The sequence below is a fragment of the Oncorhynchus mykiss genome, unplaced genomic scaffold (assembly GCF_013265735.2).
Source record: "Oncorhynchus mykiss isolate Arlee unplaced genomic scaffold, USDA_OmykA_1.1 un_scaffold_469, whole genome shotgun sequence".
NCBI classification, from domain to species: domain Eukaryota; kingdom Metazoa; phylum Chordata; class Actinopteri; order Salmoniformes; family Salmonidae; genus Oncorhynchus; species Oncorhynchus mykiss.
Genome location: NW_023493916.1, coordinates 55067 through 80889, shown reverse-complemented (window position 1 = coordinate 80889; position 25823 = coordinate 55067). Strand labels below are relative to the sequence as shown.

Genomic DNA, 25823 nt, shown 5'->3' with positions numbered 1-25823 from the left:
GAAAGGCATTCTCTTGGTACACTATATAAAGTCAACGTGTCGCTTACTCTTAGGGGACAGAGAAATGTCCACCTTGTGACACACACTGAAAAAGCTCAAACCTAGCTTACATTTCCAGCCCATATATTTCACTCTTGTGGGGGGAAAAAGGGCATATCCTAGGTTCATACTTATGACAACTTCATGGACTAGGGCCCTATAAAATACGGTGCGCCAAACGGAATCACGAAATACAGGTATTAAACCGAAATTCAACAATATTCAAAAATGCTTTGAACTAAGGAGGAAATCAACTCAATGCCTTCAACTTGTTAGAAAATCCATTCATTTGCCCAAGTGAATCATAAGACATGAACAAAATGCATCAGCGATTCGTATTTCCACGCAACTTTCAGAAACTGCACAGGACTGCCCAGTTTCTGTGCGCATGCGTGCAGAGCGAGCGCATGTCTACACTTTGTGTAGCCGTTAGCGATGAGGCTAATGATAACCTTCTTGTGGTAGAGAAGGAAAGGCTTCCCATAAAAACCTTCTCAATCAAATGTTAACTGCAAAGTGGCCTTTGCCAGCCTGGCAGAATTATATCATGATTATTTGCATCAATCCAGTGGCCATTTGTTTTGCAAACTCCGCAATCACATGCGCTACAGCAACACCGCTTAACCAAACAAAGGTCTCTTCCTGGTGCACACTTGCCTAAAAAAGGGTAACTACACCCCAAAATCGACATGTCTTCTGTTTTTCCCAGACCTCAAAAGTGGTTCCCTGCTAGGGTTTTAAACGTTGTCGTGGACATAGAACATCCAATCGTGTTATATTGCTATTAAAAATGTGTACTTTTGAGAGCGAAAACCTGCAGAAGCAGAGACAAACGGTCGACCGGGAAATGTTAACGGAGAATAGGGGGATTGTTTTTTTTGGGGGGGGGGGGGGGGGGAGATCAGGCAAAACATTGAAGGATTGTACATGAACATTAGCCAGCTAAATAAAGTTAGCAAGATGCTGCTACACTTGACTTGATTTGTTCATGTTTAGCAACTCCCAATTAGCGCATTCCTCTAGGACAGGAAATTCCATTGAAAGTGGCATCAACTTCTGGGGATCCTGTCAACTGATCCTATTCAGTTTCAAACATCCATGCTGCACAGGCATCTGAACCATCCTTTAGGTTTAGTGCAATAACTAATTTAAACACAAGAGGTCACTTGTGCCTGTATTCAACCCAAACCCAACAACTATTCAGTCAGTGTTAAGAGCAGTTGTTTGAAACCAATCGGAAAGGCAAGCCAAGCTTGCCAGCCGCTCTTGATTTCCATTCGACTGACCATCAGTTTGTCACAACACTGAACTGTAGCAAACTAAAAGGATAACATTGAGTAAAAAGGTGTAGGTAACGGCAACATTAACCTTTTCACACGCGAGTTCCAAATATCTTCAACAGTTGCCCCAGTGGGAATTGATTTTATGCGCGTGATCTCAGAATGCACTCACTGTTCCAAAATGTGGACAGTTAACCCGCGCTGACCTCAGTCCAAGGCACATTACCTGCAATTTTTCTATAGGCCGTTTCAACTTCAAATTTTGCCTCAATTCATTCACAAAAGTAGCCCATTTTACTGTTGCAGACCATTTCGATTTGAGAATTTAATGAGCCGGACAAACTTTCCTTCAAAAGAAAGCCCAAGCACTTCCCCAGATCAAGTATACAGTCCTTGCACATTTAGTGTCTTCCTTACAATTAACTGTGAACATGCGTGCATTCCTATCAAAGTACCTTATTTTCTGTGTAACGTGTTGTCGTTTCTACTGTAGCGTACCGTAAGTATAATGTACTTAGCGCTTTATTAATTCGTTCTGATTCTTGCCTAGATTGTAATGGACACATGTTTAAAACACTTTGAAGGTGGTACTGAACATGAGCTAATGCTAACGCCATACAATGCAGTCAGGTTATCACATACGCGTATGTCAGACTTATGGTGATCTCAACTGGAGTACCCCAATTGTCTTGAATGCACTGAAGTCGTTAGCTGATTTGAACACAGCATCAGAGTGTAAACTATGGTACCTCAGGGTTGCCAGATCAGACCCCCTTTCCAGGGGTATTTAGCTTAGAAAACTGTCTGCCCTACCATTTATTGTTCATAAATCGCCCATCTTAGTAATATTTCCTGCATCATCCTCTCCATAATACCTTCCCCCAAGGACTTCACCTCCCAAAATGGATTGACCTATATCTTGCAACTCTGTTTAGCTTTCGTGCTACGGTTGTATTGGATTTTTGATTAGTTAACTGTAAACTACTTGTCATGTGTACGCCGTAACAAGTACAAAGATTTGCCACATGCTGAAGTGGCCAAACTAAGTTAAGACCTCAGGAAACGGGCGCAGTGAATGGCATTCTGGGATTAGGGAGTTATTTTATATTTTCTAAACTAGATTTACATGTTCCAATGGTACGCTGCAGGGACCACTCAGTGATAACAAGCATGTGATCAGAATCTCCCATAAGTGTTAAATTGGGTGTAGATCTGGTGACAGACCGCACATGGCTCACATCTTTTTTTAAGCTCAAACCATTGTGACCACTCATGACCTATGGATGGGGGCATAGCCACGGTAGCCAAAATAAATGGCCTGCCAAGTATGATAGGTTGCTAATTACTCAGGAACCACACCTGTGGAATAACACTTGTTTAGGCCCTAAAACAACAAGTTACCCATTAATGATGAGATTCCAACGGGGTCGGGAGCCGCGGTCCTCGTTGAGGGTGGCCCAGCAGTGGTCAAGCACCAGCGCTACCTTGGGGTCAGAGGACCTGGTCAGCTCCACCTCAAAGTGCAGAGGCTGTCTCAGGTACCTCACCACTGGATAGTCCTCCTCCTGGTGGAACGTGTTATACGAGGCGTCTGGAACACAGAACAAGACAACCGGGGGTCGTGTTCAGTGGGCACCATCTGAACTTGTCCATTAAGAAAAGCTTGTTTATAATATCCTGTTGTGCCCCGATGAACACAAGCCATTTATAGCCAACACTGCCAACACTACCCCCCCCCCCCCCCCCCCCCCCCCCCCCGCCCACCAGAGGCTTCTGACAAATTCCCAAATCAGCTCCTCACCGTTACTACATAGCCATACCTGTAGATCTCAGAACGCAAGAGTAATATATCACAAGGCTTACATTTTTGGGAATGGTTGAAAGTTGAAATTCTGAATTTGTACACGCTTACCCTGAGCGAGTCTCATTCTGACCATTAGTCGACCAGTCCCAGTCTCTGCAAAAGGCTCGTTGTCACGCAGCCTGGTCAGGAAGGCCAATGTGCGAGTGATGTTGACCACATAGTAGCAGGAAACCTTTAACCTTAAAAGAGTATGCAACTTCAATAGGGGAAATATGCAACTTCAATAGGGGAACTTCAAGCAGTGGAGTGGACACAGTGGTAGTAGAGGCACACTTTCCCTGTATACAAAGTATTGAGCAATTGGTGAAGGAAAAAGAGCTAATAGCTACAATTGTGATGCGTAATGCATTTACTGATATTCCTCCTCTGAAGACTTCAATGAGATTTCGTTCTCATACAGCATGAATTGTTGATAAACTATGTAGTAGAGGGGAATTGCTTATTACGGCCTACAGAAGCAAACAGTCCATAAATACACAGTACCCATCACCTCAGGGTAATAGTCATTTTACCTTCCTGGTGGTGCCACAGGAGTTCACAGTGAAGTGGAAGTAGGTAAGCGATCGTCACTGTAGGTGGGACCACAGGCGGGATCGCTCAGGGTCAGCTGACCGGGTTCAGAACGGGAGCAGACTCCACCTTCACCGCCAGCGCAGTCATCGTTCCATTAGAGAAACACTATTGGAGGTGGGGAGCAATAGACAGGTAGCCATCAGACCTGGGTTCTGTATTTGTTACACTTAATTGAGCTTGCCGAGCACAGTAGAACCAATGGAATAGCACCAAATGTGCAAACCATGCCCATCTGGTTCTCCAGATTGAATTGATGAATACACCTGAAGTCGTAAAATGTCTAACTAGTAATTTGTTATGCTAACTATCTAGCAAGAGGTTGCATAGCAACAGCATCAACTTCCGGTTGACAGGTGAAGAGCTAGTACACGCGACTGAAAGCATACTGTTCGTTTACAGGTTGGAACAACGTATTTCGTATGTTTTTGCGGTCCTTTTTTGGAACCCTATAAGCTTAAATGTTGCGGCATCCTGCAGCACATCTTGCGTGGTTCCGCATAATTCTATGGCACGTTATTTAAGTGTCAGCCAAGACGCAATTTACCACAATCTGCCACCATCTACCACAAACGGTGGCTCCATAAGCTCAAAACTTTCAAAAGTAAGAACCACTGTACATCTGACAACGTTATCAGATGTAACATTTTACTGGTTGTCTCAGATAAAAAAAATACTACTACTTTGTTCTCCTGTACCTCTTCTCCCTGCCTGTTTGTTCTTCTAGATTCTCCCCTTCCATCTATGTCCCCATCTGTGGCAAATCCACCCATGTCTCCTTTTCCGAACATTTTCCACCAAAAAATGTGTACAGTCTTGTAGGTAGACTCATCACTGATCCTTTCACCTTCATCCATCTCAGACGTACTCTCATCTGGGCTACCTGCACAGCCTACCTCAGTACAGATGTGCAGATCCACCAACCAAACGCACCACTACATTCACTTCCGAAACCAAATGTTTTGATCGAACACAACATTTTTTTAATAATAATAATTCAATGTCAGATTCCGCACTCATCTGGTACATTGTGATTCAAACTGTAGCCCAAATGAGCGTGCTCTGGTGTCAATGCTCATCGGGAGAAGTCCTCAACTTCAAAACTTTGTTTTCTACAGCAAAGCTGGCTAACCTTACGTATTCACTACTGCACTTGTTTATTGCAATTGAATGGTAAAAACACATCCAAGAAACACCCACATCAAACCACACCCCAAGACAATTCTTGTTTGCCTTCAGTCATAGCCGCTAGCATTTCTTAATGAGCATTGATGAAACACGAGCTGTGCTCGAATACCCATACTAACATACTGTATACTACATACTTAATGAGTATATACTGCATACTATATATTATTAGTTCATTTTAGTATACTGTAAACGAACAGTATGCTTTCAATTGCGCGTACTAGCTTTTCACCTGTCTACCGGAAGCTGATGCTGTTGCTATGCAACCTCTTGCTAGCTATCTAGCATAACAAATTACTGGTTAGACATTATATGACTTCAGGTGTGTTCTTAAATTCAATCAGGAGTTCCAGAATGCGCACATGAATTCAGAGCGTTGTCAGATTGTCTGTTTGTAAATTCAGAGCAGAGTAGACAGCCAGAGCGAATTTACGAAAGCACCCGAATGTCCATTGAGAACGCACAATGACTATACCATTTAGCTAAGCTCAGAATGACGGGAATAATCACGTCAAACATTGGGTAGTTAGTTAGATAGCCTATAGTTATTATTTTGTCAAGTTTGATCTATAAGTAGCCAACTAACGTTAGGTATCTAGCTAACAACATACCGGTACATACTGCTGTACTGATAAAGCTATGTGGTTCGTAAGACCAGTGTAGCTAACAAATTGTTAGCCAATATAACGTGTAAGTTAACTTATTTAAAAAGTAATTACTTTATTACATTGCTCAACATTTTCTTAATATTTGTCATAATTAGTTAAAGCAATGAATTTGTATCCGCTCTCGTTGTACTTCGACTGCATATTTCCTGCCATTTTCAACAAATCTGGAAACGATGTGAAGCCACGCCCATTTTCTGAAGAATTGCATTATTGGCCCTAAAGTACGGAAATAGTGTCCTCTTTGTGTATTCCTCATATTTTGGCGAATTTAGTACGACATCCTGGAACATTTGGCATACTAAATATATCCATAGTATTTTTTTATTTCTATTTTATTTCACCTTCATTTAACCAGTTAGGCTAGTTGAGAACAAGCTCTCATTTACAACTGCAACCTGGCCAAGATAAAGCAAAGCAGTTCGACACATACAACAACACAGAGTTACAGATGGAATAAACAAACATACAGTCAATAATACAGTAGAAAAAGTCTATATACAGTGTGTGCAAATAAGGAAAGGATAAGGGAGATAAGGCAATAAATAGGCCATGGTGGCGAAGTAATTACAATATAGCAATTAAACACTAGAATGATAGATGTGCAGAAGATGAATGTGCAAGTAGAGATACTGGGGCGCAAAGGAGCAAGATAAATAAATAAATACAGCAAGGGGATGAGGTAGTTGGATGGGCTGTGTACAGATGGGCTGTGTACAGGTGCAGTGATCAGTGAGCTGCCCTGACAGCTGGTGCTTAAAGCTTAGTGAGGGAGATCTGAGTCTCCAGCTTCAGTGATTTTTGCAGTTCGTTCCAGTCATTGGCAGCAGAGAACTGGAAGTAAAGGCTGCAAAAGGAAAAATTGGCTTTGGGGTGACCAGTGAGATTTACCTGTTGGAGCGTGTGCTCTGGGTGGGTGCTGCTATGGTGACCAGTGAGCTGACATAAGGCGGGGCTTTACTTAGCAGAGACTTGTAGATGACCTGGAGCCAGTGGGTTTGGCGACGAGTATGAAGCGAGGGCCAGCCAACGAGAGCGTATAGGTTGCAGTGGTGGGTAGTAAATGGGGCTTTTGGATTGGAGATGCTTAATGTGAGTCTGGAAGGAGAGTTTACAGTCTAACCAGACACTTAGGTATTTGTAGTCCACATATTCCAAGTCAGAACCGTCCAGAGTAGTGATGCTGGACAGGCGGACAGGTGCGGGCAGCGATCGGTTGAAGAGCATGCATTTAGTTTTACTTGCATATAAGAGCAGTTGGAGGCCACGGAAGGAGAGTTGTATAGCATTGAAGCTCATCTGGAGGTTAGTTAACACAGTGTCCAAAGAAGGGCCAGAGGTATACAGGTATACTATGATATATTTCTACAGGTATACTATGACCAATAAGCATACTAAATACTCAATTCATGTCACAAACAGTACAGTTAGTGCGAGTATTCGAACACAGCTAAGGCCAAATCAGGAAGTGCAGTCACCTTTTAAACCTGAATGACAATTGTCTTGCCTCATAGAGATAGATAAATCTTCTTAGGGCTGATCGATATGACAACAGCCAGTGAAAGTGCAGGGCGCCAAATTCCAAAGAACAGAAATCTCATAATTAAAATTCCTCAGACATACAAGTATTTCACACCATTTTAAAGATACACTTCTTGTTAATCCCACCACAGTGCCCGATTTCAAATAGGCTTTACGGCGAAAGCATCACTAACGATTATGTTAGGTCAGAGCCAAGTCACAGAAAAAAACAGTCATTTTTCCAGCCAAGAGAAGAGAGTCACAAAAAATCAGAAATAGAGATAAAATGAATCACTAACCTTTGATGTTCTTCATCAGATGACACTCGTAGGACTTCATGTTACACAATACATGCATGTTTTGTTCGATAAAGTTAATATTTATGTCAAAAGAATCTCAGTATACGTTGGAGCGTTATGTTCAGTAGTTCCAAAACATCCGGTGATTTTGCAGAGAGCCACATCAATTTACAGAAATACTTATACTAAATGTTGATGAAAATAAAATTGTTATGCACAGAATTAAAGATATACTTCTGCTTCATGCAACCGCTGTGTCAGATTTCAAAAAAAAAAAAAATCTTTACGGAAAAAACAAACCATGCAATAATCTGAGTACGGCGCTCAGAGCCCAACAAGCCAAAAAGATATCCACCATATTGTGCAGTGAACAGAAGTCAGAAATAACATGATAAATATTCACTTACCTTTGATGATCTTCATCAGAATGCACTCCCAGGAATCCCAGTTCCACAATAAATGTTTGTTTTGTTCGATAATGTCCATCATTTATGTCCAAATAGCTACTTTTGTTAGCGAGTTTTGTAAACAAATCCAATCTCACGAAGTGTGTTCATTAGGAGCAGACGAAATGTCAAAAAGTTCCGTTACAGTCCGTAGAAACATGTCAAACGATGTATAGAATCAATCTTTAGGATGTTGTTCAAATAAATCTTCAATAATGTTCCAACCGGAGAATTCCTTTGTCTGTAGAATTGCGATGGAACAGAGCTCGCTCTCATGTGAACGAGCGTCACGAGCTCAAGGCATTCTGCCAGACTTCTGACTCATTCCCCTCTCATTCGCCCTCACCTCACAGTAGAAGCATCAAACAAGGTTCTAAAGACTGTTGACATCTAGTGGAAGCCTGTTGACATCTAGGAAGTGCAACATGACCAATATCCCACTGTGTCTTCAATAGGGAATCAGTTGAAAAATGACCAACCTCAGATTTCCCACTTCCTGGTTGGATTTTTTTCTCAGGTTTTTGCCTGCCATATGTGTTCTGTTATACTCACAGACATCATTCAAACGGTTTTAGAAACTTCAGAGTGTGCATATCTTAGCTTCTGGGACTGAGTAGCAGGCAGTTTACTCTGGGCACCTTTGGACAACTTATTCAGCCAAGCTACTCAATACTGCCCCCAGCCATAAGAAGATAAAAAGACTCATCTATGCATCTGTGCCAATATAGTGTCTGTGACAGCATGGGCAGCGCCATTGAGGCTATCTTCATATTAAAGTAGTAACATTTCTTCTTCACAATTGTCTGAGCCCTTCTGATGACCTGATGGGACATGACTTCAACAGGGTCACCAGTAGGGCTCAGCCAATGAAGTTGGTAGTCCCACCCAGTTGATTACATTCAAATTGTGAAAGTGCATGCAAATGCAGCATTTTGGCCATTAGAGGCCAATATCTTTCTCTCTGTCTGGGCTACAATTGTAGACGGTTGGGTAATTATGCGTTTCACCTGTGAAAGGCTGTTGTGCTGCTAATGAGGGAGTTCTATTAACCTGAGCCGAGACGCACCGGTCCATGGCCCCTGACATGAATGGATAAAAGCGGTGAGGGCGGAGCACCCTTCTAAAATTGAACAGTAGCCTTACATTTAGGGTTTTGTCCTAACACTACACAGCTGATTCAGATTAACAAAGCTGGATGATTATTTGAATCAGCTTTGTAGGGCTAGGGGAATAAAAAAAAAATGTGCAGCCCTTTGGGGTTCAGGTGACTGAGTGTGGGAAGCCTTTGTCATAGGGTAGAAGTTGCATACCCCTGGGCTGTAGGCTGCACACTTTGGGTCAAATATCAGGTTCTGTAGCTGTGTATTTTATCGGAACAAATCTGTTCCACAATGATTATTTTCCTTAGCTCAGGGTAAGTAGTAGCAGGCCTAGGAGAGTCTTATGCGACGCAAACATTTGAGTTGTGTTCTTCCTCCTTTTAATCAATCATAATTTGTCAAATCCCTTACAGGTTGTTTTGCCTATTGATGGCAGCTGTGGGCATACAAGCACAACAGCCACATTCTATAAGTATGCATTTTGCACCCTGCAAATTTAAGCACTAAGCGTTTGACAATATTTTATTTTTAACTAACCTTTCCTATTCCAGATGACCTCAACGCTGAATGCCTTGGTAACGTTATTCGTTTGAGTGTCGCTCCTCTTTTTGAAGAGGTTGATGCTGTCTTCAGTGAGTTTGCCTCTTTATGATTCTCTTTCTCTCCTTTCATAATTCATGGCTTGATATTGCTTGTCAACTATTGTGTTCACACCATCTCCATCCCTTCCAGATGACACACAAATCATAAACCTGACGCCTGGCCTTGCTACTCAGTGTGGATTCAGCTTTAAATTTGACCCCATGGGAATGCCATGTTTTTTGCTTCTCTTCAAAACTGCTTTTCCCAAAACATGGTAACCCTAGTAACTGTAGTGTTTGCTTGTACTTCAAATGGACAGTTTGCCTTTCAGTGTCACTGCATTTGCAACTCATACTGTAGCAATGTAATTTTATTTACCTTTGACATGGAGTCATGCTGAGACCAGGCTCTTTTGCAGATGAGCCCTGTATACAAAGATACAAGTCAATATTTGCATCACTAGATGGAAATAATTAAACACATTCTTCAGTAAAAAGGTCCTCAATAAGCCTGAGTTGTTGCTGTAGAGGTGCTAATACATACAATTTAGCGCATGGAGGTTATTAGAAGTACGGTTCCAGAAACATCGACGCAGTTTGACTTAACTCTGTGGATATCAAAAGGATCTCCATTGTTAGCCACCCCTGGGTCTGGTATCTCTTACCTCTAAGTTAACGATGACGTAAGGTACAGCAGAAGTTTATGGAGGGCTTTCAGAGGGCCAGCCAACTTTCTGATACAGACTGCAGTGATGTGAACTATTGAGCTCTTCTCCTGTAGTGTGGCTTCAATACAGTGGCAGCTGCATTCATATAGCCAATTTTGCCACAGTCTATAACTTGCATGAATGTCACCTGAATTTTGTTTTTTGCAATATAGTGAAGGCTTTTTTTTCTCTTCCCCCTTCATTTTAGGATGATAAGATGTTCAGCTTGGTCATGCAGTTCAGGCTGCCAGGAAACCACATGACTGAAGACCCTGTGTATAGAGTGGGAAAAACTTGTAGCTACACCCCCTGGACCTCCCGAGAGATTCTGTGTGACCGCAACTACATGGAGGCAAGTGAGCAGAGCATGCCCCAATGGACATGTTTACAGTCGCGCTTGTCATACTGCCTGTATAAATGATCTGTCTTAGAGCTACAACTGTCCAGTGTTTTCACTTCTTCTGCAACACACCTAGAGGTCTTGACTCTCAATTCCACTCGCCTCTTCAAAATGCACATAGGAGAACTTTAGAGGTGAGGAATTTTGGCCTATTCTCAATGCATTTAAGGAGGGGAGTGGACAGATTGAGAACTGGCCCTTGATTTCCTATTGTATGGGAGGGAGAAAATGCATAGGGAATAATGGCCTTCTCTAGGTGTCTGTCAGAAGGACTCTTCCAGACATCCAAACCGTCCCCGAACAGACCACTGGGGGCCGAAAGCAAAGAGCGGCAACTTCCGTAGAGGAGCTGAGGTAGCCATATTTCAGTTTCTGTAATTTCACTACAACATGACAGGATGGCGCTAAACAATGTGCGTTTGTTGACAATTTTGTTTAATTCATGTTTCCATTTCCTGAGACAGGCTGTTGCTTCAGGATACAAAATGACAGCAGTCGTCTTTAGTCCTAGCAAGAATGTCATGAATGTGGATGAGGTCCAAAGAAAGGGCTATGCAATAGCCAACACTCCCACACGGCTGGTGTTAAGAAGCCCTCATAATGCAGAAGAGACATACCTCCAGAATGTAAGCTGACCTCCATGAACTGGGTCATGTTCAGTAGAGCAAACATTTGGAAACGGTGGCCCTACCTGAACTCTGCAACATATTGTTAATACGGTGTGCCCTACTGAACATGGCCCTGATGTGTTTGCCCCCTGAACAGGTAGCTGGGGTCCGATGCGGGTGCTCTCAACCTCAACCTTCTTTGAGCAGAAGTGGCTGGTTACTCGAGTAGATGCCACAGCTGTTTGTCCAACACCAGGTTGAGTGTGAAATAATTTAAGATCCTATAAGCCCAGTTCTTAATTGGCTCCAGACAAGACTTTCATGTAGTGTTCAGTTGGGAAAATGTTCTGTTTTGATGTGCCCTTGGCTTCTTGTTTCACTGCAGAGGCAGTGGCCTTTACTCCAGAAGTGATCACCTGGTACATGCCCAAGCACATAGACCCACTTTTCTCCTCTGATGCCTTCACCATGTTGGAGGTGTACATGGGAATTGACGCTAAGAGGCTGGACACTGAGGAAATGGCTGCCAGAAACTACTCTGTTTTAGTCACAGAGGCTCATATTATTGTTGAAATTCCGGTGGGGGCGGTTGGCGGCTATTTCAAGGTCAGCATTGGATTAGTAAAATGTTCCTGTTTAATTTCTGTCTTATTTGTAGAGCCCTTTTTACTACAGCAGTTGTCAGTGCTTTGCAGTAACCCTTTGCCATCTCTCATGGGTAAACTCCTAGAAAGGTTGTCTTGTGTAAAATGTTTCTTATTGAGCAATTGTCTGCTTAATCAGGCTAATATACAATGGATTGCAGAATTGTGTGAATTTTGCATAAAATTACATTTAAACATACTCTACCCGCTTGTCTTTGCAGTTTGTCCTTTAGCCGCTTGAAATTTGAGACCAAATATCCACACTAAAGTATTGTTTACCTGACTTTTTAGGTAGCCGGTAGCTTTGCCACTCAACTGAATGCAAGGAACACTCGGCTGCTGTTTACATATTGTGCAAGTGTTTACTTTACGTGTCAGTTGCTCTGAAAATGCGCACCGCCGGAAATGCAAGTTGCCAACCATACACCTACCAGCTCTCAAGTCTGGTAACCAATACTTTCCTTTGGATATTTTGTCTTAAATTACGAGCGGCAAAAAGACAAGCGGTAGAATAATTGTATTTAACATTCTGGCTTATAAGGAACATTTACCTTTTTTTGCACTCCAATTGTGTATTACAGCCTGACTGCATCCCTCGTCTCCCTTACAGAGCCATATTCAGGATGACCAGTACTTTGTCACTTACACCATTGAGCCCATGCTTGAGTTGCTGTGGATCGAGGAGGTCGCACACGAGGACACCAGCTATAAAGTCCTCTTCCCTATCACAACACCTCTGATGGCCAGGCCTCCACAAGTTCGCAACTGTGAGTCTGGTTTAGTTGAATAGTGCCTATGGTAATTTGGGATGCCTGGGTTGTTCATTAGGCACAAAACAGAAGGAAATGTACTGAAACGGGGAGGCAATACCTGGACTTACCCAATAACAAATGTCAATTTTCAACTTCCATTGTACCGCATTTCAAAATGTTTTCCTTTGTTTGCCAATGAACAGACACTCCCTTAGACACAGTTCCTGAGCAGGCAGTGTTTGTGCTTGAGTTGGGGACCTTCAACCTTGATGTGGAGCTGCTGAACATCACCTTCCCACCATGGTGCTAACTGTTGCAGAGTGCAACGCCAGGGGTTTCAATGTTCGGGAGCAGAGATCCCCGGACAACACCTTGAAGACCTTCAGGCTGGAGGTGCCCTTCTCAGACCCGGTGGTCTTTAAGGAGGTGTGTTTCTGTTAAATGCAAAGCCACACGCAGTGATTTGTACATGCCCTAATAAGTGGGCCACCAACAAAATATAAATGGCACAGATGTATTTTGTATCCCTCATTTACTCAAGTGTTTCCATTATTTTGGCAGTTGTGTGCATTTGATGTAGAGGAATGAGGGCAACGTTACTTTAAGTAAATAGTTTGTTTTAATAGTACCCATGTGTACTTAGTTGTCAGTTGATGTTGACTAGCGTTCTGTTACAACAATAATGCTGCCCAATTGACCAATGCTTTTAACTTCACTACAGAGAAGGGCGGAACAGGTGTCACAACCTTCACTCTTCAGCTGATCTACGGCCTGGTCATCTTTCCAGAGTACGCGCCTTTCTCTCACTCTGCCGTTGTGGACGCTGTACTGCTGGACATTGGTATGTCTCTGGACTACTCCAAACTACTATTGAATGGTTTCCTCTCGTTAATGATTGCCCTGAAAGGAAATTGGCAGTGAAAGCCCAACTAGCCATACTGTAGGGTTTTTCTATGCGGTCTCTCTACAAAGAAAATGTTAAGCTTTAGAGTAGTTGGACCCAGTTGTCCTGTTCCTGATTTGCCAGGATCGTTTTTATTCAGTCCCACCGTAGCAAAACATTTTGCAATCTAAACAAGGGTTTCGTCTTGACAAGTTCAAGTAGTACCTTGTTTTTTGTGCTTAATAATTGAACACAACCCTGTTTGTCCTTGTAGTGCCACCTTCAGTCACTGGCAACTGTGATCAGGAGAACTTCCACATCACTGTGGACTACAGGAACCAAGAGCCCTTTTTTGTGGTCTTGGTTGGCAAGCGGCTGCTTAACCATGAGTTTGCTCAACAGTATTTAACAGAGGGCGACACAGACTTCACCATCACGTTGCCCTTCTCTTCGCCGGACGCAGTGTTTGAGGTACGACTCTCTCCCAAAACATGTTAACCTAAATTGCTGCAGCTAGCCTCGCTTTCCTTACCCTGTGTACATGCATACAATATTGGACTAATGAACTCTCCCATTGGTTCCCAGTCAGTTCACTCGTCCTCTGTCAGGAGCAGACTGGATGTGGCTCTGTTGAATCCTTACAACAACATGACCATCAAATACTTTTCCCTGGCTTGCAGCTTCCTCAAAACGCTGACTGGTTGGTTCTCAAACAATTACTTCTGATAAATAGTCGTTTAACATGGTTACCAAACCTGGGTTCCTTGCAAATACTGTGAGTCTAATAGTAGTGCCAGATGGGCATGGTTTGCACTTTTGGTGCTATTCCATTGGTTCTACTGTGCTCGGCAAGCTCAATAAGTGTAACAAATGCAGAACCCAGGTCTGATGGCTACCTGTCTTTTGCTCCCCTACCTCCAAGAGTGTTTCTCTAACGGAACGATGACTGCGCTGGCGGTGAAGGTGGAGTCTGCTCCCGGTCTGAACCCCGGTCAGCTGACCCTGAGCGACCCCGCCTGTGGTCCCACCTACAGTGACGATCGCGTCGCCTACTTCCACTTCACTGTGAACTCCTGTGGCACCACCAGGAAGGTACAATGACTATTACCCTGAGGTGATGGGTACTGTGTATTTACGGACTGTTTGCTTCTGCAGGCTGTAATAAGCAATTCCCCTCTACTACATAGTTTATCAACAATGTCATGCTGTATGAGAACGAAATCTCCTTGCCAGATGAACTTGAGGTGAAGCGGAATGCCACGACGTCTTCAGGGGAGGAATATCAGTAAGTGCATTACGCATTACAATTGTAGCTGTTATAGGGCATTTTTTTTCTTCACCAATTGCTCAATACTTTGTATACAGGGAAAATGGGCCTCTACTACCAGTGTCCACTCCACTGCTTGAAGTTTCCCCTATTGAAGTTGCTCACATCCCTATTTTTAGGTTAAAGGTTTCCTGCTACTATGTGGCCAACATCACTCGCACATTGGCCTTCCTGACCAGGCCGCGTGACAACGAGCCTTTTGCCGCGACTGGGACGGGTCGGCTAATGGTCAGAATGAGACTCGCTCAGGGTAAGCGTGCACAAATTCAGAATTTTAACTTGACCCCTAGCCTCTAAAAGTATCTTGGAAGGTCTCCTTTACAAAACCATTCCCAAAAATCTAAGCCTAATGATATTTCTCTTGCTTTCTGAGATCTACAGGTATGGAGTAACGGTGAGGTGCTGATTTGGGAATTTGTTAGAAGCCTCTGGTGGGGGGTGGGTAGTGTTTGCTATAAATGGCTTGTGTTCATCGGGGCACAACAGGATATGATAAACGAGCATTTCTTAATGGACAAGTTGATGGTGCCCACTGAACACGACCCCCGGTTGTCTTGTTCTGTGTTCCAGACGCCTCGTATAACACGTTCCACCAGGAGGAGGACTATCCAGTGGTGAGGTACCTGAGACAGCCTCTGCACTTTGAGGTGGCGCTGACCACGTCCTCTGATCCCAAGGTAGCGCTGGTGCTTGACCACTGCTGGGCCACCCTCAACGAAGACCGCGACTCCCGACCCCGGTGGAATCTCATCATTAATGGGTAACATGTTGTTTTTGGGCCTAAACAAGTGTTATTCCACAGGTGTGGTTCCTGAGTAATTAGCAACCTATCATGCTTGGCAGGCCATTTACTTTGGCTACCGTGGCTATGCCCCCATCCATAGGTCGAGTGGTCACAATGCTTAAAAACGATGTGAGCCATGTGCGGTCTGTCACCAGATCTCCACCCAATTTAACACTTATGAGAGAATCTGGCGCGTGTTATCGCTGAGTAATCCCTGCAGTGTATCATTGGAACTGCATCAATGTATGCTGCATCAAACGACTCTAAACCGCATTGTCTGAAAAGCATCTAAGAAATGTTTTGTACTGATGAGAAATAAAGGTCTTCACAACTTTATTCCACCTTTGCTTGTAAAACATAAATGTTAACGTTATCTAGTCTAAATAACAGGTTGACTTGTTTTACAGTGATGCGGTACAAGGGAGCCATGTAAATCTAGTTTAGAAAGTATGGAATCCATGTTTGTCAAGCAAGAACTCCTAGAATGCTGTTCACTGCGCCCGTTGCCTGAGATCTTAACTCAGTTTGGCCACTTCAGCATGTGACTAATCTTTGTACTTGTTACGGCGTACACATGACAAGTAGTTTACAGGTAACTATTCCAAAAGCCAATTGTTGTCACCTCCCCAAATACAACCGTAGCACGAAAGCTAAACAGAGTTGCAAGATATAGCACAATCCATTATTGGGGGTTAAGTCCTTGGGGGAAGGTATTGTGAAGAGGATGATGCAGGAAATATTACTAAGATCTGGGAATTTATCAACAATAAATGGCGGAAGACTATATAAGCTATATACCCCTGGAAAGGGGGGGGGGGGGGGGGGGGGGGGGGGTCTGATCTGGCAACCCTGAGGTACCATAGTCTACACTCTGATGCCGTGTTCAAATCAACTAACGATTTCAGTGCATTCAAGACAATGGGGTACTCCAGTTGCGATCACCATAAGTCTGACATACGTGTACATGAACCTGACTGCATTGTATGGCGTTAGCATTAGCTCATATTCAGTGCCACCTTCAAGTGTTTTACACACGTGTCCATTACAATCTAGGCAAGAATCAGAATGCATTAATAAAACGCTGAGTACATTATACTTACGGTACGCTACAGTAGAAACGACAACACGTTACACAGAAAATAAGACTTTGATAGGAATGCACGCATGTTCACAGTTAATTGTAAGGAAGGCAATACATGTGCAAGGACGGTATACTTGATCTGGGGAAGTGCTTGGGCTTTCTTTTGAAGGAAAGTTTGTCCAGCTCATTAAATTCTCAAATCGAAATGGTCTGCAACAGTGAAATGGGCGCCCTTTGTGAATGAGGCAAAATTAGATGTTGAAACGGCCTATAGAAAAATCGCCTTGGACTGAGGTCAGCGCGGGTTGAATGTCCACATGTTGGAACGGTGAGTGCATTCTGACCACGTGCATAAAATCAACTCCCACTGGGGCGACTGTTTAAGATATTTGGAACTTGTGTGTGTGTGTGTGAAAAGGTTAATGTTGGCATTACCTACACCTTTTTACTCAATGTTATCCTTTTGGTTTGCTACAGTTCAGTGTTGTGCCAAGCTGATGGTCAGTCGACTGGAAATCAAGAGCGGCTGGCAAGCTTGCTTGCTTGCTTTTCCGGTTGGTTTCAAACAACTGCTCTTAACACTGACTGAATAGTTGTTTGGGTTGAATTCAGGCACAAGTGACCTCTTGTGTTTAAATCAGTTATTGCACTAAACCTAAAGGATGGTTCAGATGCCTGTGCAGCATGGATGTTTGAAACTGAATAGGATCAGTTGACAGGATCCCAGAAGTTGATGCCACTTTCAATGGAATTTCCTGTCCTAGAGGAATGCGCTAATTGGGAGTTTCTAAACATGAACAAATACCACGGTCAAGTGTAGCAGCGTCTTGCTAACCTTATTTAGCTAGCTAATGTTCATATTAAAAAAGTTACTACATTTTTGATTTGGGTGAGCACTTTGCTACAGATGGACACGCTGGCCTAATTTTTATCTCAAGAATTTAAATTGGGTTACTATTGAAAGATGACTTATTTTTCCTACATTGTAATGGGCTACAATGACTTTGACCATGATTATGCACGCTGCAAATGACACTATTTTGCGGGTGCCTTTTCAGTATCTGGATGCATGTTACACCAAGCAGTGTAGTGAAGCAACTTTATTGGTCAAAACCATTCATTTGGGGGATCGGTTTGCAAATACTATCAAATCACGCAATTTTACCATTTTTATGAAATGGTATCAAAAACCTAAATTTGGCAATGTGGACACGGAGTAACTTTACAGCTGTTTATTAAATCAGCAATGTCATAGCAGTTTAAAAAAAAACAAGCTGAAAATGTTTTGTAGATCATAGGAAAAGACAACATTCACATGGCTGTGCAAAAAATGGGTAGTTCAGATTTGTCACTTCAGCTGCAACTATCTTGCTGTGCAAAATCCTGACCATCGTCTGTCAGCTCAAGTGGATTTGTACTGGTGTGGGCGTTTGTCTCAATGTAACATCTTCAGATTTCACAAATTCCTTTTTTGCTAATATCGGGCAGTTAAACAGTAAAGGATAAACCTCCCAAAGATGCAAATTGCTCTGGCGCATTGCATAATTCTTGTTTAAAATGAAGTACTTGTGTTGAAAAATATGATTGCCTTGATACCGACTGTCTATTCGGCAACTTTGGTTAAACCACGGTCAATTGATCAATATTCAGGTCGCCTGTAGTCTTAAAATTCTGGATAATTTAGAATTTTAAGAACCATTTAGAGGGACGTTTCACCTCATGTCAATGGAATTGAATATTCATGTTTGACATCCGTCATTTAACAAGCCATTGCAGTAGACATAAATAAATATTGTTGACGGAAAGCCCAATTTCTGTTCTTTAAAATAAAATAAAAACGTACTAAATCAGATTCATCCAGGTCTGATGGGCCAAAAGATCAGAAATGACAAACCACTGTCGTGACCTTGAATTATCTGAGGACTGTTAAATTGTTAAGCGACTCTAAATGAATCATGTTAGGATTTGGGGTGCCGAGGAAGCGGTTTTAAAGTTACCGTCTCCCGACTTAAACTCTAGACGGTAGAAATCTATTAAATTGATAGTGAACTTATGAACCATTACATCGTATCCTCCTTGCAGCTGCAGAAACCCCAGCCTTATGATTCAGTACTATACAAGTTGTTTAATTGAATTACTAGCTAACTAAATAACACAGGCTAAACACACAGGTGACACAATATGACGGCTTGTTACAAGGTTTCTCCCCCCCCCCGTTCCGTAAGGGACACTTATCGCTGATACGTTTTTGAACACACGAACCGGCACCAGCTTGGAGTAAAAGCATGAATGTATTTGAGGGATGCCGCTGTGGAAAGGTAGGTGGCTTGTCTTCTCTCTGATTGGCTACATGAGGTCACAATGTCGTTGGTTGTCCGTGGCTCCAATGACTAGTCTTGAACAGAACTACAGGATGGATTGTTCTGGAAGATGGGCTAATCAACCCTGTCACTGATTCCTCAGTGGGTGATGAGTAGGATGGTTTGGATATAGTAGCAGAATGGTCCCACTTATGTTCATTTTTCTAGGTACTTGTGAGTTTAGGAAAGTTCTGAACGTGTAGCTTGCGCCTCACGGTTTTCTGGTCTAATGTTAATTTCTATTACCGTTCCTCTTATGCACTCTGGCCGCCGGGACGCTTCTGTCAGTCTGACCCGCTCTGATGTTCCTCGTGGCATGGCTACTTACTATGCACATTTTCTAGGGGTGTTTCTCTAACACGTTCAAAAGTGAATACTGGAACAATATTTCTAGCAGAAGACTGGTCAGATTAGCTATAGAAAATGAATGTCATATTGTTTTTTATTTTGTGATTTTTACTAGAAACGTGCTCACTCTACAGGTAGGAAGTCTCGAGCCTTTACATGAAATATGTTTTTTCAAGACAAAGGTGATTTTTGTTGGGGAAAGCCTGTTGGCAAAAACATTACTTTAGTTCATACTGGAGGGGGAGAAAGAACCCACTTCTGCTGTAAATTGATCTGATCCTCACAGGGCAGTCATGACACCACCACAAGACTTCGTACACAAGGCGGTTGGGGTTTGCAGCGTTTTCTTGTTCCTAACTTAGTCCCTCTCTCCACTGGCAGCTGTGAGAACCCCGAGGATCCATACCGTGTTGTCTTCCACCCGGTGGTAGCTGACGCCAGGGTCCACTTCCCCCCTCACGTCAAACGCTTTGAGGCCTATATGTTTTCCTTCGCCGAGGATGCGCTTGAGCCGAGTGGCCAGGTAACAAAGTTCACCCAACAATCTTTATTGGTTAATTTTGTTTGAGTGGCAATCATCCCTTAAAAAAAAAAAATAACATCTGACACATCAAATCTTTGATTCCTAGGTCTTTGTCCATTGTGATGTGGTCATCTGTGATGCCAGTAGTCCGTCTGGCGGCCCCTGTAGTGGACAATGTGTGAATCAGGACAACCCGAAAAGAGGTAGGTCTTGTTTTATGCTTTTCAGACCCTGGCAGACCATAACTGAACTAATAGGTTCTCTCTCAACAGGTCAACGACATGTCAAAGACCTCTTTGAGGAGCGTCATTTATATGTTTCTTCTGGATACATTCTTTGGGTGTAATGTCTTGTTCTAACATGTCAAATAAAGTGTTCTATATAAACAATCCTAACCGTTGGAGCTACCTTAATTGTATCTGATTTGCATTTAACACCATGTCGTAGGCTTGTCATCTGACATGTATCAATCAACCCTTTTGTAAGCATGGAACTCTGAACCATCCACCGGAGGGTGATAAGTGTTGCACACCAATTTCCCATCTAGGACAAACAATGGGAAATGAAACAAGCTTTCCAATGTCCAGTAGGATGAAATGACTCAATGTTATAGCAGATGGTGGTTTGCCAAAGTGAAACCAGCAGGGCTGTGGTTGGATGCAGTGTTGGTAATTTTCAACTGAAATTACAACTTTCCTTGATACCTCTCACTAGCTTGGTTTCCATCCAAATATGGACATTTGTTCTTTAATGATATGCATGTCAATCTCTCATGGCTCAAATGGGAAGAGCTTGACTTCATCGCTACTTGTTTGTGTAAGAAGTGTTGACAAGCTGAATGTACCGAGGTGTCTGTTTTCTAAAACTACTAGCGCACAGCTCGGACACCCATGCATTCCCCATAAGACATCTCTTCACAATCTCCAAGCCCGAACTACGAAGGTAGAGCCATGAATACGCTGCAATCTATTCCGCATCAGGATAAGATTTCAACACACACCGTACGGAACAGCGGGGACTGAAGACACTCCTTTAAAAGTTGTGAGCTTGCACCGCGGGATGGCTTCATTGCTCCAGACCACCACAAGGGGGAGTTGGCGCATTTGGGTCCCAAGGCTTTGATGACCAAAGACTAATTTTGACACCAGCCACCCTTGCTTTGCGGCGCTCAACGAAGATTGCTGACAAAACAGATGGAAGTTGTCTTAACGAGTCAAGCAAATGTACAATTTGAGAGGAATGTGATAATGTAGAGACGCGGCTATATATTTTTTTGTCAAAGTTAAATTACGAAAATCTCTATTTAGCAAGTTCACACTAAGAAGTGTTAGGAGAATGAATTTGTCTTTCAGGGACTCCTGAGAACCAACAAACCAGGATGTCTTGTGAAACAGTGGATGTAAAGAATCTAGCTGGCTAAAGCATTGACTGCACAATTGTAAGCTTGCCTTGCAATGCAGCTGAAGTAACATGGCTAGCTATTTACTTGCTGGAGTCGGATTAAAAATAACTGTTGCCGCTCTGGGTATGGACCCTAAAAAGTATTTCTGAACTAATATTCATACCAATCAATGAACCTCAAGTCTGAATGGCATTCATGACGCCTAGAGTAGAATATACCGTTTGTGCCAAGGATGCAAGACCTATCTACACATGTATTTTAGTTATTACCACGTATGAGATTCCCATATTGTAGCCCGTACATTGAATATATTCACTGACCATGTACTCTTCCTTGGCAAATAAAGGTGTGGTCCAGGTATGACAGACACTTTCAGTCATATCAAACGATGCGGTGTCTGCATGTATGTATTACAATTATACACTTCAGTGTTTACTGCTCCTGGGATATCAATGATTACACATTGTAACTATACAACAGACTAAACATGATTGATTTGTAATTCATATATACAGGAAAAACTACGCAAAACATTGAAGGGATTTTACAGGACCCTAATGGACTAGACATTGACAGTCTCCTAGCCTAAAAACAAATGCTGAATGTACTAACAAACTGCATTTAGTCCAATAAAAAGACACAACATTAGGGTGATAAATAGGCAGTTGCTCAACGCATGACACAAGAGAACCCTCTGCTGGAGCAAAACGCTTACAGCACCTGGTATTCCCAGGCGGTCTCCCATCCAAGTACTAACCAGGCCCGACCGACCCTGCTTAGCTTCCGAGATCGGGCACATTTTAACAAATCTTTTTATTATATACAAAACACTATTTACAACAAAAGATTAACAATTCACCCTTTAACAAAATCAGAAAGAAAAGTAAAACGATTATAAACTAAAACCAATTAATTACAAGTTTTCCATTTGATAGAATTTCAATTAAAGTACTCACCCACAGTTCCTCCACTGTATCTATATATTATCTCTATCTTTCTCTAAAATGCTACCTACTACATTCAACAAAAGTGCATCAAATTTTCCACCCTCGTACCACAAATCACATTCTCTCTTTTATATCCCTATAAATTTGATGCAAACCACATTGTAAAAATCTTTATTTTAAAATCATTGTCTTCACATTCTATAGATTTATTTTACATTTACATTCTTCCATATTGATTTCACATGTTTGCGAACACCCTACACCACACTTATAAACCATCTAAAGTTTTAAACCCCCCCCCCCCCCCCCCCCCCCCCCCCCCCCCCCCCCCCCCCCCCCCCCCCCCCCCCCCCCCCCCCCCCCCCGCCCACCAGAGGCTTCTGACAAATTCCCAAATCAGCTCCTCACCGTTACTACATAGCCATACCTGTAGATCTCAGAACGCAAGAGTAATATATCACAAGGCTTACATTTTTGGGAATGGTTGAAAGTTGAAATTCTGAATTTGTACACGCTTACCCTGAGCGAGTCTCATTCTGACCATTAGTCGACCAGTCCCAGTCTCTGCAAAAGGCTCGTTGTCACGCAGCCTGGTCAGGAAGGCCAATGTGCGAGTGATGTTGACCACATAGTAGCAGGAAACCTTTAACCTTAAAAGAGTATGCAACTTCAATAGGGGAAATATGCAACTTCAATAGGGGAACTTCAATGCAGTGGAGTGGACACAGTGGTAGTAGAGGCACACTTTCCCTGTATACAAAGTATTGAGCAATTGGTGAAGGAAAAAGAGCTAATAGCTACAATTGTGATGCGTAATGCATTTACTGATATTCCTCCTCTGAAGACTTCAATGAGATTTCGTTCTCATACAGCATGAATTGTTGATAAACTATGTAGTAGTGGGGAATGCTTATTACGGCCTACAGAAGCAAACAGTCCATAAATACACAGTACCCCATCACCTCAGGGTAATAGTCATTTTACCTTCCTGGTGGTGCCACAGGAGTTCACAGTGAAGTGGAAGTAGGTAAGCGATCGTCACTGTAGGTGGGACCACAGGCGGGATCGCTCAGGGTCAGCTGACCGGGGTTCAGAACGGGAGCAGACTCCACCTTCACCGCCAGCGCAGTCATCGTTCCATTAGAGAAACACTATTGGAGGTGGGGGAGCAATAGACAGGTAGCCATCAGACCTGGGTTCTGTATTTGTTACACTTAATTGAGCTTGCCGAGCACAGTAGAACCAATGGAATAGCACCAAATGTGCAAACCATGCCCATCTGGTTCTCCAGATTGAATTGATGAATACACCTGAAGTCGTAAAATGTCTAACTAGTAATTTGTTATGCTAACTATCTAGCAAGAGGTTGCATAGCAACAGCATCAACTTCCGGTTGACAGGTGAAGAGCTAGTACACGCGACTGAAAGCATACTGTTCGTTTACAGGTTGGAACAACGTATTTCGTATGTTTTTGCGGTCCTTTTTTGGAACCCTATAAGCTTAAATGTTGCGGCATCCTGCAGCACATGTTGCTTTGGTCCGCACTCTATGCAGGTTATTCAGTAGCAGCCACCTGGGATTTTTGCCACCGATCTTGCCGATCACGGTGGCACCAAATGTGCAAACCTTGCGTGGAACCCCAGATCTGATTGAGATCATCAGAAGTCTTTATGTCTGTCTCAGATAAAAAAAATGCTACTACTTTGTTTCCTCAAACCATCTCCTTCCTGTTTGCAGGTTCAGATTCTCCCCAGCATCTGGTACAGGTGTACAAATTGTTTTTGTGTCCTTTTCCATAAGCTTTTGTTGGGCATAGTGGCAGTCTTGGGGTCATAACTCTTTCACCTTGTGGCCAGACGTCTTTCATCTGCCACCTGCACAGCCTACCTCATACAGAACTTTCAAAAGTAAGAACCAACATCTGACATTGTTTCAGATGACCAAATACTTATTTTCACAACATAATTTTAAAATAAATTCATGTACCTCTTCTCCTGCCTGTTTGTTCTTCTAGATTCTCCCTTCCATTATGTCTGTCATCTGTTGAGCGTACCTCTGGTGTCAACTTGCACAATCGGGTGTGACTCAAAACTTTTTTTCTACACTATCTCTTCATCTACTTCACACCACTCAGTATATTGCCTGAATGGAAGGCACCCAGGAAACACCCAGATCAAACACCATCGACAATTCTTGTTTGCAAAACAACATATTATTAGCACTTATCTTTGGATTTGATTCCGAGCTGTCTGGTCAATACCCATTCTAAAATACTTCATAATACATATTTGGTAAAAACTGCATACTAGCCTCAAACACAGTTTACTAAAACAAAGTATATTCACCTAACGTTTCCTTTTCACCACTACCTCAATGAAACTGTTGTATGCATCCTCCCAACCTAGCATCAAATACTGGTTAAACAATTCAGGTTTGTTCCCATAATTCAATCAGCAGTTAAAGAATGCGCACCATTTTTACTTAATTGCTGTTTTAAATTACACTTAAACTACCAACTTTAACGAAAGCACCCGAATGTCCCTTGAGAACCTGCACAAAGACTATAGCTATTTTAACCCCTTCAGAATGACATTAAAAATCACTCAAGGTGTGTTTTAAATTCAATCAGAGTTCCAGAATTACATGAATTTAGAGCGTTGTCAGATTTATTTGTAAATTCAGAGCAGAGTAGACAGCCCTAGCGAATTTACGAAACACCCGAATGTCCATTGAGAACGCACAATAACTTACCATTTAAAAGTAGAATGACGGGATTAATCTCAAACATTACTAGTTACTTCTCCATAGTTATTATTTTGTCAATTTACTATAAGTAGCCACTAACGTTAATTTATACACATACCCTCATACTGCTACTGTAAATATGTGGTTCATTAGTGTTGCTAACAAATTGTTAACCTTGGTGTAAGTTAACATATTTAAAAAGATTACTTTTTTACAATGCTCAAAGGTTCTAATATTTGTCATAATAGTTAAAGCTGAATTTAATCCGCTCTCGTTGTACTTCTCATATTTCTGCCAAGAACAAAAGAATCTGTTAAGCCACCCCATACACATTATCCCTACTTTGTCCTCTTGTTATTCCTCCTATTTTATTTAGTACGAAATCCACATTCATCAATATACCATAAACTATACAAATCATTTAACCAGGCTAGTTCAACAAGCTTCATTTACAACTCAATATAAGTAGTTCGACACATATTACAACACAAATGGAATAAGCAAATATGTCTAATACAGGAAAAAGTATAATTGTGTGCAAATAGGTGATAAATAATTTAAATAGATGGTGCTAATTACAATGTGCAAGTAATACTTAGCGCAAGATGTGCATAATAAATGTAATACATACAAGGGGATGATAATGGATGGGCTGTGTACAGTTGGGCTGTGTATTTGTACAGTGATCAGTGAGCTGCCCTGACAGCTGGTGCTTAAAGCTTAGTGAGGGAGATCTGAGTCTCCAGCTTCAGTGATTT

At 42.3% G+C, this 25823-nt stretch overlaps 2 protein-coding genes and 1 long non-coding RNA gene across 3 annotated transcripts; 2 read left to right on the top strand and 1 right to left on the bottom strand.

Annotated features, from left to right (window-relative positions):
- Nucleotides 1-2136: 2136 nt before the first annotated feature.
- Nucleotides 2137-4495, bottom strand: LOC118957704 (zona pellucida sperm-binding protein 4-like). Its single transcript, XM_036974317.1, has 3 exons — nucleotides 4452-4495; nucleotides 3232-3401; nucleotides 2137-2910 (listed from the first exon to the last, which is right to left on the bottom strand). The coding sequence occupies exons 1-3, from the start codon at nucleotides 4493-4495 to the stop codon at nucleotides 2717-2719; spliced, it is 408 nt and encodes a 135-aa protein (XP_036830212.1). The 3' UTR covers nucleotides 2137-2716.
- Nucleotides 4496-9120: 4625 nt separating this feature from the next.
- On the top strand, nucleotides 9121-10556 carry LOC118957706. The gene is made up of 5 exons (XR_005046816.1): nucleotides 9121-9286; nucleotides 9386-9444; nucleotides 9524-9604; nucleotides 9705-9828; nucleotides 10469-10556. It is a non-coding gene; the product is annotated as an uncharacterized LOC118957706 (long non-coding RNA).
- Nucleotides 10557-11431: 875 nt separating this feature from the next.
- LOC118957705 (zona pellucida sperm-binding protein 2-like) lies at nucleotides 11432-20356 on the top strand. The gene is made up of 12 exons (XM_036974318.1): nucleotides 11432-11524; nucleotides 11654-11874; nucleotides 12523-12679; nucleotides 13822-14018; nucleotides 14133-14247; nucleotides 14470-14639; nucleotides 14735-14832; nucleotides 14994-15124; nucleotides 15445-15634; nucleotides 19829-19970; nucleotides 20077-20173; nucleotides 20243-20356. Exons 1-12 carry the CDS (start codon nucleotides 11440-11442, stop codon nucleotides 20314-20316), a joined length of 1677 nt encoding a protein of 558 aa, XP_036830213.1. The 5' UTR covers nucleotides 11432-11439; the 3' UTR covers nucleotides 20317-20356.
- Nucleotides 20357-25823: the final 5467 nt, after the last annotated feature.